The sequence below is a fragment of the Elephantulus edwardii genome, unplaced genomic scaffold, assembly GCF_000299155.1.
Source record: "Elephantulus edwardii isolate Elephantulus edwardi_28Jun2011 unplaced genomic scaffold, EleEdw1.0 scaffold00270, whole genome shotgun sequence".
Classification (NCBI taxonomy): Eukaryota; Metazoa; Chordata; class Mammalia; order Macroscelidea; family Macroscelididae; genus Elephantulus; species Elephantulus edwardii.
Window position 1 is genome coordinate 2,401,139 of NW_006400020.1, and position 13,795 is coordinate 2,414,933.

Below are 13,795 nucleotides of genomic sequence, written 5' to 3' on the forward strand. Positions count from 1 at the left end.
AATATTTAAAAAATTAATGTATAAAATGATCTGTGTATAGAATATAAAGGTCCAAAACAACAAAATACTAAATGTAAGGGGAAAACTGATACAATTTAGATTGCTACTCAATTAAAGTCACCATAAAACAAAGAGCAATCACAGATTAGAAGATCTTATCTATAACACGTGTGCCAAATGGTTTTTATGAAAAATATATTTAAAAATTATTGCAAATAAAAAAGGTTTGTTGTTTGTTATGTTGTTTTTTCTTTTTTAAAAAGGGTTAGTATGAAGTTTAGTTTTCAGTATGGCTTTCCTAGCCATAATTTGACTATGCCATGTAGATGGCTGGGAACATATGAATACTGCATGTTAGACTATCCACAAGGGGAATGGCAATCTACCAATTAAGAGGATTGGGTACTCTCACCAATCAACAAGGGGATTGGCTAGTCTCATCATTAAACTGAACAACCCAGAAGCAGAAGGAAGGATATATCCAGACAGCAAAGATGCAAATCCTCATCACCAGGAAAAGGATAAGCAAAAGATCAACAGGACCAACAGCTATAGCAGCCACAGTGGAGAACATGCGACAGAGCACCAGAGACCTGAAGGAGATGGCACCTTAGGACTGCTACACCATGAAACCAGCACTGAGAGCCATTGCTCAAGTTTGTTGGAGAACTAGTGGGAAGATAATCTTGGCAACACCAAGAACTTTGTAACACTGGCCTAAAGCCATGAGACTCCAAGCTAAGGAACTTGTGAGCAAATTTCAAAAGCTTTCCTAACTCATCTGGATTACAACCTTTTCAATCCATGTGTGGAACAGATCATCTGAGACGCTGGGCTCTCTGAGGAGGAATGTGGCTTCAGGGCTGGAGGAAAATTCATCAACAACCTGTGTTATGCAGATGACATAATCCTGCTTGCAGAAACTGAGGAGGACCTGAAGCACTTGCTGCAGAAGACCAAGGGCTGCAGCAGCCTTTAATATAGATTGAAGCTCAACATCAAGAAAACAAAGAATCTCACTACTGGGCTGAATGGTGGCATCATGATAGACGGTGAAGAGACTGTTAACTGCTTCAATTTGCTTGGCTCCACCATCAGTACTCATGGTACCAGCAGCCAGGAAATCAAAGAATTAATTGTATTGGGAAAGTCGGCTGTCAGGGACTTCTCCAGAGTTTAAAGAGCAATGATGACAGTCTGGAGACTAAGGTGCATCTGATCCAGGCCATGATTTTCACAATTACATACTAAACATCAGAAAGCTGGAAAATGACTAGGGATGATAGAGGGAGAATTGATGTCCTTGAAATATGGTTCTGAAGAAGAGTACTGAATACACCATAGATATCCAGGAGAACAAACAGGTCCATCCTGATGATAGTGAAACTAGGCTATTCCTTGAAAGCAAGGATTCTGAAGCTCTTTCTGACATACTTTGGGCATGTTGCTAGGAAAGACCAGTCCCTGGAGAGGGATATCGTGTTTGAGAAGTGGAGAGACAGCACAAGAGAGGAAGACCATGGGTAAGATGGGTTGACTCAGTGACTGGGGTAATGGGAGTAGGAGTGCCAGAGACAACAGGTTGGCTCAGGATGGACCATAGTTCAGAGTTGTTATGTACACAGGATTGCTATTAGTCTGGCGACTCAATAGAAAGTAACAATAACAACATGGTTGAATAATCTGTGAGCTATCACATCACATTTTGGATCCATTAAAACTGAGACTGGTGTTAAGATGAGGAGAAAGAGGTATGGGAGTATGAGGAAAATATTTAACCTCATGGAAATTGTGTGTTGTTGATGCTGCTGATGGCAACACTGCACCTTTGAGAAGTTAGTAAAGATCAGACATGTTTTTCCCCAGGTGGCCCTTGCTCTTTTTCCAGTTAGTGATATAAATATTCCACAACCAAAGAGCTCTAAATGGACAATAAATGTGGAGGAAAGGTACTCAGCTTTATAAGTATTTAAGAAAATGCAAATAAAAATGTCTATGATACACCTCTCTACACAAAAGTCAATGTCTAAATATGAAATACTGACATAAAGCAAAATGTTTTCTTAGAAAAAATGTTTTCTTATGTCTTCTGCCCATTTTAAAAAGGGGTTGTCTTTTTCTGCTGAGATGTTGCAGCCGTCTATAAACTTTATAGATGTGTCCTTTGTCAGATATGTCATTGCCAAATATTTTTTCCTAGTCTGTAGGTTTTCTTCTTACTCTTTTGGAGAAACCTTTTGATTTGCTGAAAGGCACATGAAAAAAATGCTCAATATCATTCACCATTACAGAGATACACCTAATCAAAATGAGCAAATAAAAATGAGTTATGATGTCATCCTGGCAATAACAGTAAAGTCTGACAATATACCGAACAACACAAGGGTATGGAGACATTAGTACATGGCTGGTAGGAATGGAATGTGGTGCAATCGCTATAGAAAACGGCTTGGCACTTCCATAAAATAATGTGAACAGAAATATCATTTGATCAAGTAATCACACTGTTCAGTATGCATCCCGAAGAAATAGAGTTGTGGCACAAGCCCACGTCTTCTGCAACATTATTAACAATAGCAAAGAGAAGTGTTCGTCAACAGATGCATGGCTAAAGACACTATAGTACAACTCAAATAATGGAGTGTTATGTAACTTTAAAGAGTATGATAAAGAATTTATGAAACACTTTACAACATGGATTAATATAAAGGATATTATGCTGAGTGTCATAATCAGTCACAAAAGGTCAAGTATGGTGTAAGAGCATTACTATGAAAAAGTTTAACACATCAAATTATTGTTGACTGACTAACAGAGAAGAGAATAAAGGGAAATTATAAAAAAAATCCAGATAAACTGGGTAGAGGACAAAGCAATACATTAAAAAGGGACTGATCAGATATTATAGTCATCACTGAAAAATGCTATAAAACAAAATGTGTATGAATTACTGAATGAATAAAACCTTTATTATTCATAAACTTTCACACAAATGAAAAATGTTTAAAGTGAAAGCAATCAACATTTGATTTAAATAAATGAGTGGATGAAAGTGAATTCAGTTTGTGTTCACACAGTGAAAAACACTATCAGGTGATGGAAGAGGGGGAATAAAAGGAAGTAAAAATACTTATTCCTGTTCTGAAAACTTGGCCTTTCCATTTTTAAAAAGCTATTGGTAGTAATACCACCCCAATCTTATCAGCTTTATCTTCTGGGTTCTGCACTTTATCCTATGATTCTCTTCCTTGTGAATATCTCCTATTAAATGTTCCTTCAGTACCAAATGTGGGAGTGCCTACTCTGGACTCTAATACAATAGACAAACTTAAAATAAAAGCAAATTTACATGCATCAGAAATAAAGATGAAGAAGAATGGAGATGGTGCAGGTGTAGGGGAAGTACAGAAGAAGAAAGAAAAGTTCTCTTTTGGACAGTCAGTTTTATTAGGTCTATTAAATATTCTATTGAAGAGGTCAGGGATCCTACAGGTTACCTTTGAGGTATGTGATCTTGAGAAATATGTCTGCAAGAGGGATAGAAATGTGGAAGTCATCAGTGTAACAGATATTTGTAAAACCATAGAAATGGATGAGATCACGTAGAGGTGAATGTATGCATTAGGTCAAGACAAATGAAACAGTTGAGTATCAGTGACTGCATATACTCTAACCTATAGATAGGAAACCAGGTGTGGAGTATTCTGAAGCAGCTTGACTCTATAGAGGTTTGATTTCTGGTTCTGATGATACTTTGACTGCAATGGTTACTAGCCATTGGCTGTGAGTTGATTGTATTTGGTCTCCTATTTTAAAAAGGCATTTGGGCCCAAGGACCACTGTAACTTTTTTTTTGTCAAACATTCCTCTAAGTGGTATAGCACTGGTCAGTCCATTTGCTATACAGAGGTAACTCATGATTGCTGTGATACTGAACAGCGTGACACTGATGTGTTAAATGCAGTAATAGTGGCCCATGATGGACAGTGTTTGGTGGAGCTCCCCAATTAAAAGAAGCTTGGAAGCAGGAACGGCATCCACTTCTCAAATAGTTTGCCTCTGGAAGCTCTATAAACTTAGAAAAACAATGAAAGTTATAAAAATGTACAGTTCTTTCATTCACAGGGTCGTTATGAGTTATCTACAACTTGATGGCACTTAACAACCAACAACAACATAGAACTCTTTTGGCCTAGTGGATAGAAAGTTATGCTACCAAAGCCAAAGGTGGGTAATTTTAATCCGCAGCCCTCAGGCCTGGTTTTAATTGTTTTTGGTCAAACATTCTTCTAAGTGGTCTGTCCATTTGCTGTACAGTGGTAACACGTGGTTACTGTGATGCTAAACACTGTACTGTGACACTGATGAGTCAAATGTGATAATGGTTACCCCTGGTGGACAGTGTTTGGTGGAGCTCCCCAATTAAAACAAGCTTGGAAGCAGGAGTGGCATCCACTTCCAAAATGTCTTGCCTCTGGAAACTCCATGAACTTGGAAAAACAATAAAAGTTATAAAAGCATTCAGGTCTTTCGTTCATAGGGTCACTATGAGTTGTCTACTACTAGACGGCACTTAAAAACAATAACCTATAGATGAGAGGTATAAAAATAGAGTTTAGAATAAAAAAACCAAAAACAATGTATAGAAGCTGAGAAGGATAGAAGAACCAGCAAATCAAACTACAGAAGAATAGTAAATAATGCAAAAGAACACTGGTAGCCAATAAAATAAAGTTTGCTAAGAATAAGACAATGATTCATTTCAGATATTGTAGAGAGTCTGGGTAAAATGAGATCTAGGAATTGATCACTGAAAGTGGCAAAACTAAGTTTACTGATGATCAAGTATTGTTTCAGTGGTGATAGTGGAAGAAGGAGACTGGATTCGAGAACTGGAGGGATGGGAGTTGGGGAAACGTGGATAGCCATCATTTCAAAGAGCAATGCTAAAAAGATGTGAAAAAATGACGCACAGGAGTATGGATGATTAAGGAGTGATTCTTTAAAGTATGTTTATGCCATAGGAATAATCAGAGAGACAATGAAAACTGATATAAAACATAGAGGTCAATTGTGAGACATAAGTTAGTATGTAGATGAGAAGTACAGGATTCAGCACATGTATGTGTGAATACATGCGTGAAGCAAATGGAACAGGGATAGTTCAATAATTGTATAGGAGTGAAGCATGTATATTGAAAAACTATACATAAATTCACTTACATAATATAAGTACTATAAGAGAATAAACAGGCTCATCCTGGAAAAGGTTAAAAGAGGCTGTTCCCTGGAGGCAAGGATTCTGAAGCTTCGCTGGACATACTCTGATCATGTTGCAAGGAGGGACCAGTCCTTGGAGAGGGTCATTATGGTTGAGAGGGTGGAAAGATGGCACAGGAGGGGAAGGCCCTCAATGAGATGGACTGACTCAGTGATTGGGATAATGGAGGTTGGTGTGTTGGCTTAGGATAGAGCTGCTGTACATAGGGCCTCTATGAGTCACAGGTGACATAATGGGACATAACAACAACAATAAAAGTACTAACACTCTTGGTATTAATTGGTATTATTATTACACCGATTTTTACAGATGATGGAACTAGAGCACAGGAGTTAAATAGTGTGAACTTAAATGAAGCAAGAAAATGAAAATTAGTTATAGATAAAATCGTTATCAAATTCCAAAGTATCCCTCATACATGTCATCAACTTAGAACATTATGAAAATTATGAATACTTGGTCCAGGTCCTACTTGGTATAACACTAACTTCTATCACTGTATTTCAATATTCTAGACATAAAATGAGGATAAAGATATAACTGCTTACCCTTACAATTTTTTGCAATAATACCATTAACATTCAATGAAATTAAGAGAAAGATCTTTGTTAACTTGTCAAGTTCTGTAAAAATATTATATTAAAGTAAGAGGAAGCTGATGTAAGTTGTAAACAGAATTTAGCTAGTATCCTTCAGGAGAAAAAATATTACACCTTGGAGAAAATAAATTATTTCCTATTTTTCTGTTTGAAAAGTTACTAAGGAAACTAAACACATTACTCTAATTCCCTCCCTCCTCATTTTCCCCCACCCCATGGTACACTCATTCTTTGCCAAAATTTAGAAATATTCTTCAAAGTATTTAGAGGTGATAGTAAATGTTACTATAATTCTAGACCATTCATTTGAATACTGAGCTAATCACATTATGGTGACAGAAATGGGGGGAAAACAGATGACAGAAACGTGCTCCTCTGGGTTACAAAATCATTACTGAATAAATTATCCTTAAAAATTCTTGGATTTATTTTCTTCTCCATTTCATTCCTTATTTGTGTTTGTTTTCAATACCAAATCAGTCATCAAAATATCTCAAGAGAGTAAACAAAAATGAAAAGTGTTTTTTAAAATTATAAAACTTTTAAAATGGTTAGGTACAAGTCACATATTTTTCACAGTAAATTTATTTGCAACACCCCCATGATACATCTTCAAGGATATGAACATGTACGGCCAAGCACAATCAATAAGAGTGCATCTAAATTCCAAAATCAATCTCCATAATAGTCTATGTGTTTCCTACTGCCAAAGGGGCCCTTTAGAGTAGTGAGAGAAGATCTTCACCCTGAAACCCACAGCGTCCCTTTTCAGCAGGAAGTAGCTAAGAGAATACGCCATCCCCTTTTCCTTATGACTCAGGGTGAAGTCTCTCTCAGGGAGGAGTGATAGGGAATGGCAAAGGACACACTGACAAAGAAGATTAATCAGAACTGGCTTTGACAAGCACTGTGGCATTTGGACAAGAACAAACTGGGAGGAGGGTAGAGAGAATAGTGCAACAATGAATGAATGGAAACCCAAAATCTCTGTAAATGTTTATGAAAATTAATAAAATATAGAGAAAAAAAATGAATCATATGTATAGAACATCTAATATGTATAAAGCATAGTGACAGAAACAAAAAAATGGAAATAAGTTTTTAAAACTCATTGATGAAATCTTAAAGATACAAAGACATTATATAACATGGCTGATTAAGCGGAAATTTCCATTTATACTAAAAACAATGTATACGAATTTTGTACGTGTAAAATTTTGTACGTGTAAAATTTTTGTACAGTGTAAAATGTTTAAAAACTAAAAAGAAACCTAGTTATGTATTGGAAATTAGAAAGATCCACTGTGAAAAAAAAAAGAACAAAACACAATGTATACAAAGTTTGTAAGTAAACAAGTATAATATAAAAATTTTATTTAAAAAAACCACACATAAAATTTGGAATAAGAAACAGTAAAAATTAATTTTGAGAAATAAGTGTTCTCTATTTCTTTTTCAGTCTACTAGATCTACTTTCTACTTTCAACCTCCTAGACTCTTCCTAACCTATATGGAAAATATCAATATATTAATTTCCATGGCCTCTGGCTTCTAGTTGGGTCCAGTCAACGAAAAGCACTAGCAGGAGATGGAAGACAGGGAGAAAAATGAGATCAGAATATTTATTCCTGGTATGAAAACCTTTCCCTTCATGTGATCGGCTCAGTATGGTGTTTCTCTGCTAACTCAAAGGCTCTCTGGCAGTTCAAATCCACACGTGGCTGCTGAGAACAAAGACGGGTAATGTCCTCCCACATGATTTACAGCTTCTGAAACCTAATGGAGGATCAGCTATGAGTTGGTTCTGACTAACAGTGGTGAGTGAGTGAGGGAGGGAGGGAGGGAGGGAGGGAGGGAGTGAGTGAGTGAGTGAATTTAAACATATTGGTAGCAATGGCACACCAATGTTCCAGCCCAGGTTATTACACTTTTTCTTATAGTTTCACAGTCTAGTCCACATCTTTGTCCTAGTAAATACTCCCAGTGAGACAAAACAAAATGAATTTCAAATCACAAAACTAATTTCATATCACACACACACACGAAAAAAAAAAACAAACCAAACCAAAAACACACAACAACCCTGAGGGGCAGAATAGAACCTTCTCATTCTTTTCCCGAGGCTGTAAATTTTTACAGAAGATTTCTTCTATTTTTCTCTTGAAAAGCAGCTAGTGAGTTCAAACCATTGACCTCTTGGTTTGTAGTCCAAGGCCTTATAAACACTACCAGATCTCTTTCTCCTATTGAGAATGCCAACATTTTCCTGCCTGAACACTGACTACACAGTCACCAAATCTGGGGAAAAAGTCAATCTTCAGGTGTCAGAAACAGGAACCACTACGGCAGGATCAGCTCTCTGCTCATTGCCATGGAAATGGAACTGACTCAGAGCTGGTCAGTGCCAACGGCTTTCAGTGGCTTTAAATCACAAGGGAGGAGAGTACCCATTTTAAAAAATGTCAAAACCAGGTAAGTCATCAGATTAGTACTGATGTTTTAACATAATGCAGAGACAAAAGACATGGCCCAATGTCTAAACTGGGGAGCTCATGAATTTAGATCCATAAAGCTTAGAGTTTGGAGACACTAGACATTACACTTTACAAGGTTGGAAAAGTGTCATGATATTCCAAGATCCCAGGGCAATGAGAGGTAAGAGTAAGGTTCTAATAAAAGCATTCACAAAAACCCAAAACATTTTTTCTCATATTGGTTAGTGTAAAAGATATTTTCTATTTCATGTTTCTATTGGTTAGTGTTAAGACACTATTTTCTATGGTGAGCTGTACCATTGCAAATGCGTTGTTCTAGATTTCTTGAAAGTCCTCAGACTTTCACAAAAGCAAATATAAAACTGTTTCTTCTGAACAGTTACACAAGACAAGCATCAGAGAGTCTCACCAAAAAAGTTCACAAAAACAAACCAACAACAACAAAGTAACAAACCTCAAAAAATAATAAACCATGAACAGAAGGTGTCTTCAGATAGAACTGAAGAATCAGTATCAACAATTACAGGAATTTAAGAGAAAAATCTGAAAAACCTATAAAGCATATTGGACTGGTCTCAATGGCAAATGGAAGCCATGAACAGTCAATTTCCACTCCTGTGGACATCCCGTTATCCTGACATGACTGTTGACGTCTTTTCCCTCATTCAAAACACCTGGTACCTTTGTTACTAATTAGCAGACCAGACTTATGGTACATCCATTCAATAAAAGCAGCATTGTCATAAAAAAAAACTTTAAAAAAAACAGGCTTACTGTCCAATAGAACGGTGGAACCCTCAAGACTACGGCCTTTAGTTATCATTTGGACATAAGGAAAAACTCCCCCCTCATCCTACTATCAGCCAAACAATTCATAGGGTTTTTAGGTGAGTAATAAAGTTCAACTACCAGTAGGACAGTTCAGGGGTCTATAAGAGCAGGGAGCCATTCATTCCTTAGAATATCCTACTAGATAAGATCAAAATAGTAGAATATAAACAAGGATGAAACCCTGAAAACAAAGAGGTAGTAGAGCAGAAGGACTAATAGAATTACAGGAAAAGTGGGAAAGGGTGATTACATTGTGGGCACTGTATTTAATGTCATATAATAAAATATGTATGGATGATTAAGTGAAAATCAGTATATTTGTAAACTTTCACTCAAATCACAATTAAAAATAAAATAAAAGAGGTACTATCATTTCAGCTAAGGTTAGGGAACTGAGAATTGGTAGAGGAAGGTTTTTATGATGGGAGGATGGGATGAGGGCAGAGAGGGAACTGGTGGGACACTAATAACGCAGAGGATAGCAATAACATCCTGCTTCAACATAACCCAGGCAAGGAGGTCCAGGGAAAGGCTGTTTGCCCAATTACCTTCTATGCTGCCATGCTTTGAGGAAACATACCCTTACTATGTCAGTTTTTGCCCATTTCATAGTTTCCACTATCATAACCATTAAACAAAAACCTTCTAACTGCTATTAATTCTGGCTCATAATAATCCTACAGGACACAGCAGAACTGCTGTTATAGGGCTGCTAAAGTTAGGAATTGCACTGACAACCCAAAAGCATGTGGTGCAAATCTATCAGCTGCTCCGTCAAAAAAAAGATGGACAATCTCCTCTCAAGGCAATTTATAGCCTCAGCAAACCCACTGGAGGGTCAGCACTGAGTCACCTCTGACTTGATAGTACACAACTGCATCATCTTTCTCCTGAGGAGCAGTTGGTTGGTTTTAGACCACTGACCTTTTGGTTAGCAGCCCAGTGCCTATCTGACTGTATCACCAGGACTCCCTCTCCACCCTATTACAAACTAAAGATGATAAAATGCTTGGACTTAAAAAGGATAACAATATGCAGCCACTGCTACCACAGCTCCTCAAAAGCCTTCTGAATCTATACATTTCCATTTCCACAGAGGTGAGGTCATCTTCCTTCTCAGCCATGAAATGGAACTCTCTGTATTTCAAATCACCCTCCATTTGGTAAGAGAATTTTTCAGGAACACTTACCTCAGTAGTAGTTCCAACATCAGCAGATGGGCTGCATGTGCTAGTGTCAGGAGGCACGGTGCCTACACTGCTTCTCACTGGAGAGCTTGGGACAGCCCCTACGACCGTCTCTGGACAGACTGAGGACAAACTCAGATTGCCTCTCTTCTGAATCTTACTCCAGACCTTATTCATGGTATCAGTTAACTCATACAAAAGCTGGACCTGAACAGAGAGAAACAAAGAGGGAAACAAATCTTTCATCTATTATTTGATACTAAATATCAGAAAATTAAAACAAGTCCAGAGAAACAAATAAGAATATTATATGGACAAAAATTATTCTGAGAAATACAGAGGGGAAATAAGAAGCACATTCAAAATTTTAAGTATTTTATCAAAATTCAAGTTTGAAATATATAGTAATTTATTCACATTTCAAATCTGCTCCATATTTTCCATTATATTTTATGAGCAATCTGGTATTTCTGTGAATTATGCGAATACCAACACAACTTATTATGGGTCAGAGATACCTTAAATATGAGTAACAGAATACCAAAAAGCATCTTTTAAATACAGGATAGGATCAAAAGTAGAATTCAATTATATAGGTAAATACAATTGGTTATATAGGAAATCACTATTCTTATTTATCTTTTTTTAAACACTGGAAGCATTCCTACTCTTCTGACGAATAAATCTGAGACTCCATTTATTCTAGCACAACAAAGAAAACTAAGAAAGGCAAACAATACAGAATAGAACAGGGAAATGGTGCTTAGGAGGCTTTTCTATAGATAAAGAACATAAACTATCTAACCTACTATTCCTCTGGGACATGTCACTCTAGTATTTGGGGTTAGGTGGTGGGAGGAGGAGGCTGTTTAACTTGCAGACTGTTTGACGAAGTTCTAAGATATTTATATAAGATTTCATAAATAAGCATTAATCATGGAATTTGTATGACAACATATTGCCATATACTGTGTAAAGCAAGCCCAGAGGAAAAAAAATGCAAACACAATTTATAAGCAAATCCACAGCTGGACACCATATTCTACTTGCCATTAAAAAAAAAAGAAAGAAATTCTCATATTTATAAGATGTTTCAGCCCCAGGATACATCCAGATGATGAAACTGGCTTCTTATGTGGGCAGAACAGATGCAAAAAACCCCACTGTTGTCAATCCTTATTTGATATAAAACAGTACTTGTATGTACAGTTTTCCCCCTGCTTTTTGTGTGAAGTCTCAATCTTAGGTTATAGCTCTTTTTGTTAAAGAATAATATTCAGAAGTTTTATGAAAAGTTTCTTAGAAATAAACTTGTTCAAATCCTCTACTGTTCTTAATTAGAAGTTCCTCCCTAAAAAGAAACAACTTTGTTTCCTGAAAACTAAATTTTAAAAAACAAATTTGCAGTTTTTTCATTAGATAACATGTAAAAAAGTATAAACCAAGACAATCAGCTCAAACCAAACGTTCTATCATCAGATTTCTAAGGCTGCAAATCTTAAGAGGAGAAGACTGCCTCACTTTCCTCTTAAAGAGTGGCTAGTGGGTTAAAATAAGCCATTACACTAATAAAAACTAGTGCAGGCTTATAATGGGTCCTGCATCAGATTTCCAAGGCAGTAGATCAAAACAGGAGGAGACTGCCCATACTTCTTCTGCAGAGCCTCTGGTGGGTTCAATCCACCAGGAAAGAAAGCTTTTGGATTAACAGTGATGCTCACTATGGCTATACCATGTGAGCTCCTACTCAACACACATTTCTTTCTTTCTTCCTGTCATCAAGTCCAAACTAATTTCTGAGGCTGTAAATCCCATGGGAGGAGACTACCCATCTTCTCTCCTTGGAGTCGCTGGTGGATCTGAATTGTCAGGCACGTATGGCTGTGGGGTTAGCAGCACAACTCACGAGAGGTTATGACACCAAAGCTCACTAGTCATTACATTAGCAGATTCCTAGCACAGCTAAAAACATAGTTTGTTTACTTTAGAGAAGTTATTCTATTTCTAAATTTCTTTCACTTTCACTATTTAATAGTTATTTTTACTTCAGTAAGTACATCATACATTTAATGGACCAAGCAAAATAAGGCCAGGAACTTTAAACATATTTTTATTTTTAAATAGCAAACCACCAAAACTACAGCCAGCCAGAAAAGATATTTACCTGGATTAAAGAGACTGAGGAAGTTTCAAGGCATTATATGCTAAAACACAAAAAGGATTTGGTTAGGGGACATCATGCTTGAAAAGATGGAGGGTCAGCGATAAAGATGAAGATGCCCAACAAGATGGACGGACATAGGGACTGCAACAATGGGCCAGGTTCATCAGAATCCATGAGGATGGCACAGAATAGGACAGGATTCAGATCTGTTGTTCACTATGAGTCTTACCTGATGGCACCTAACAATAACAACAAAGGCACAAGAATAACTAGAGAGCAGTAAGTACAAAAGATGATTAAGAAATGATCAAAAGAGCTAAATACCCTCTTTTTGTCCCATCTCTAGACATAATTTCTCCAACAAAGAGGGAATCTGCTAGATGCTGAACCGGAAAAGGAGGGGCAGTCTTCTCTAGTTAAGAATTACAGCTTTGGAAACTCGGATGGGAGGGCAGTATGACTTGAGATTGCCGGGAAGACAATGCTCCTGAGGGGTTGGGGGGGGGGGTCTCTGCTTTTTAATACACTTCCTAAGGAGTACTGGCAGGACATATGCTAACAGTCTGGCTGCTAACTGAAAAAGTGATGCTTCAGCTAAAGAACTGGGGATCTGCTCTTGTAAACATTCTACCTTGAGAAACCCAAGGGAGCAAACTCTAGCCTGCAGTTAATGGAGTTGAAATAGAACCAACTGTACACAACAATGACTCAGTTAAAGAGGAAGTACTCAATTTATAGCTTTCAGGAGCTTGACTTGGTGAAAGAGTAATTGTCAAGGCAAAAAGGAAGATAAAGCATAAATAGCCAATGTGAGTGGAAATAAAGGAGAAATGAGATTTCACCAATGAAACTCAATGGTCAGTGGTAAATAGAAAATACAGAGTAAAAAAGGCTCTTTTACTTCACACGAAGTTGTTACTAATCATTAAATTCCATTTCAAAGGTGTCATTTGTCCCTTCCCTAAAATTATCATTCAAAGCATTACACTTTCCCAGCCTATTTTTGTATTAAGGAGTAAAATCAAAATGGCTCAGTTTTTAAAAGTACTTACCACATTCCAGGTACTGTATCAGATACTTTCTACGTATATATCCTTTAAACTTCACAACTGATTTGTATGAACTAATCTTTAACTAGTAAAAAAGGCTAAGCACTAAGCTGGTAATTGAAAGGCTAGTGGCTTATGTCCACCTAGAGGTGGACTCTAAGAAAAGCATAGAGACATACATCTTAAAAA

At 37.0% G+C, this 13,795-nt stretch overlaps 1 protein-coding gene across 1 annotated transcript in view; it reads right to left on the bottom strand.

The window, feature by feature from the left end:
• VPS13B (vacuolar protein sorting 13 homolog B (yeast)) overlaps window positions 1–13,795 on the bottom strand; it is a 387,771-nt gene that overhangs the window by 11,691 nt on the left and 362,285 nt on the right. Inside the window, exon 24 of the mRNA XM_006900014.1 lies at window positions 10,397–10,600. Coding sequence (XP_006900076.1) covers window positions 10,397–10,600 — 204 coding nt within the window. The remainder of the gene's footprint in view (window positions 1–10,396; window positions 10,601–13,795) is intronic.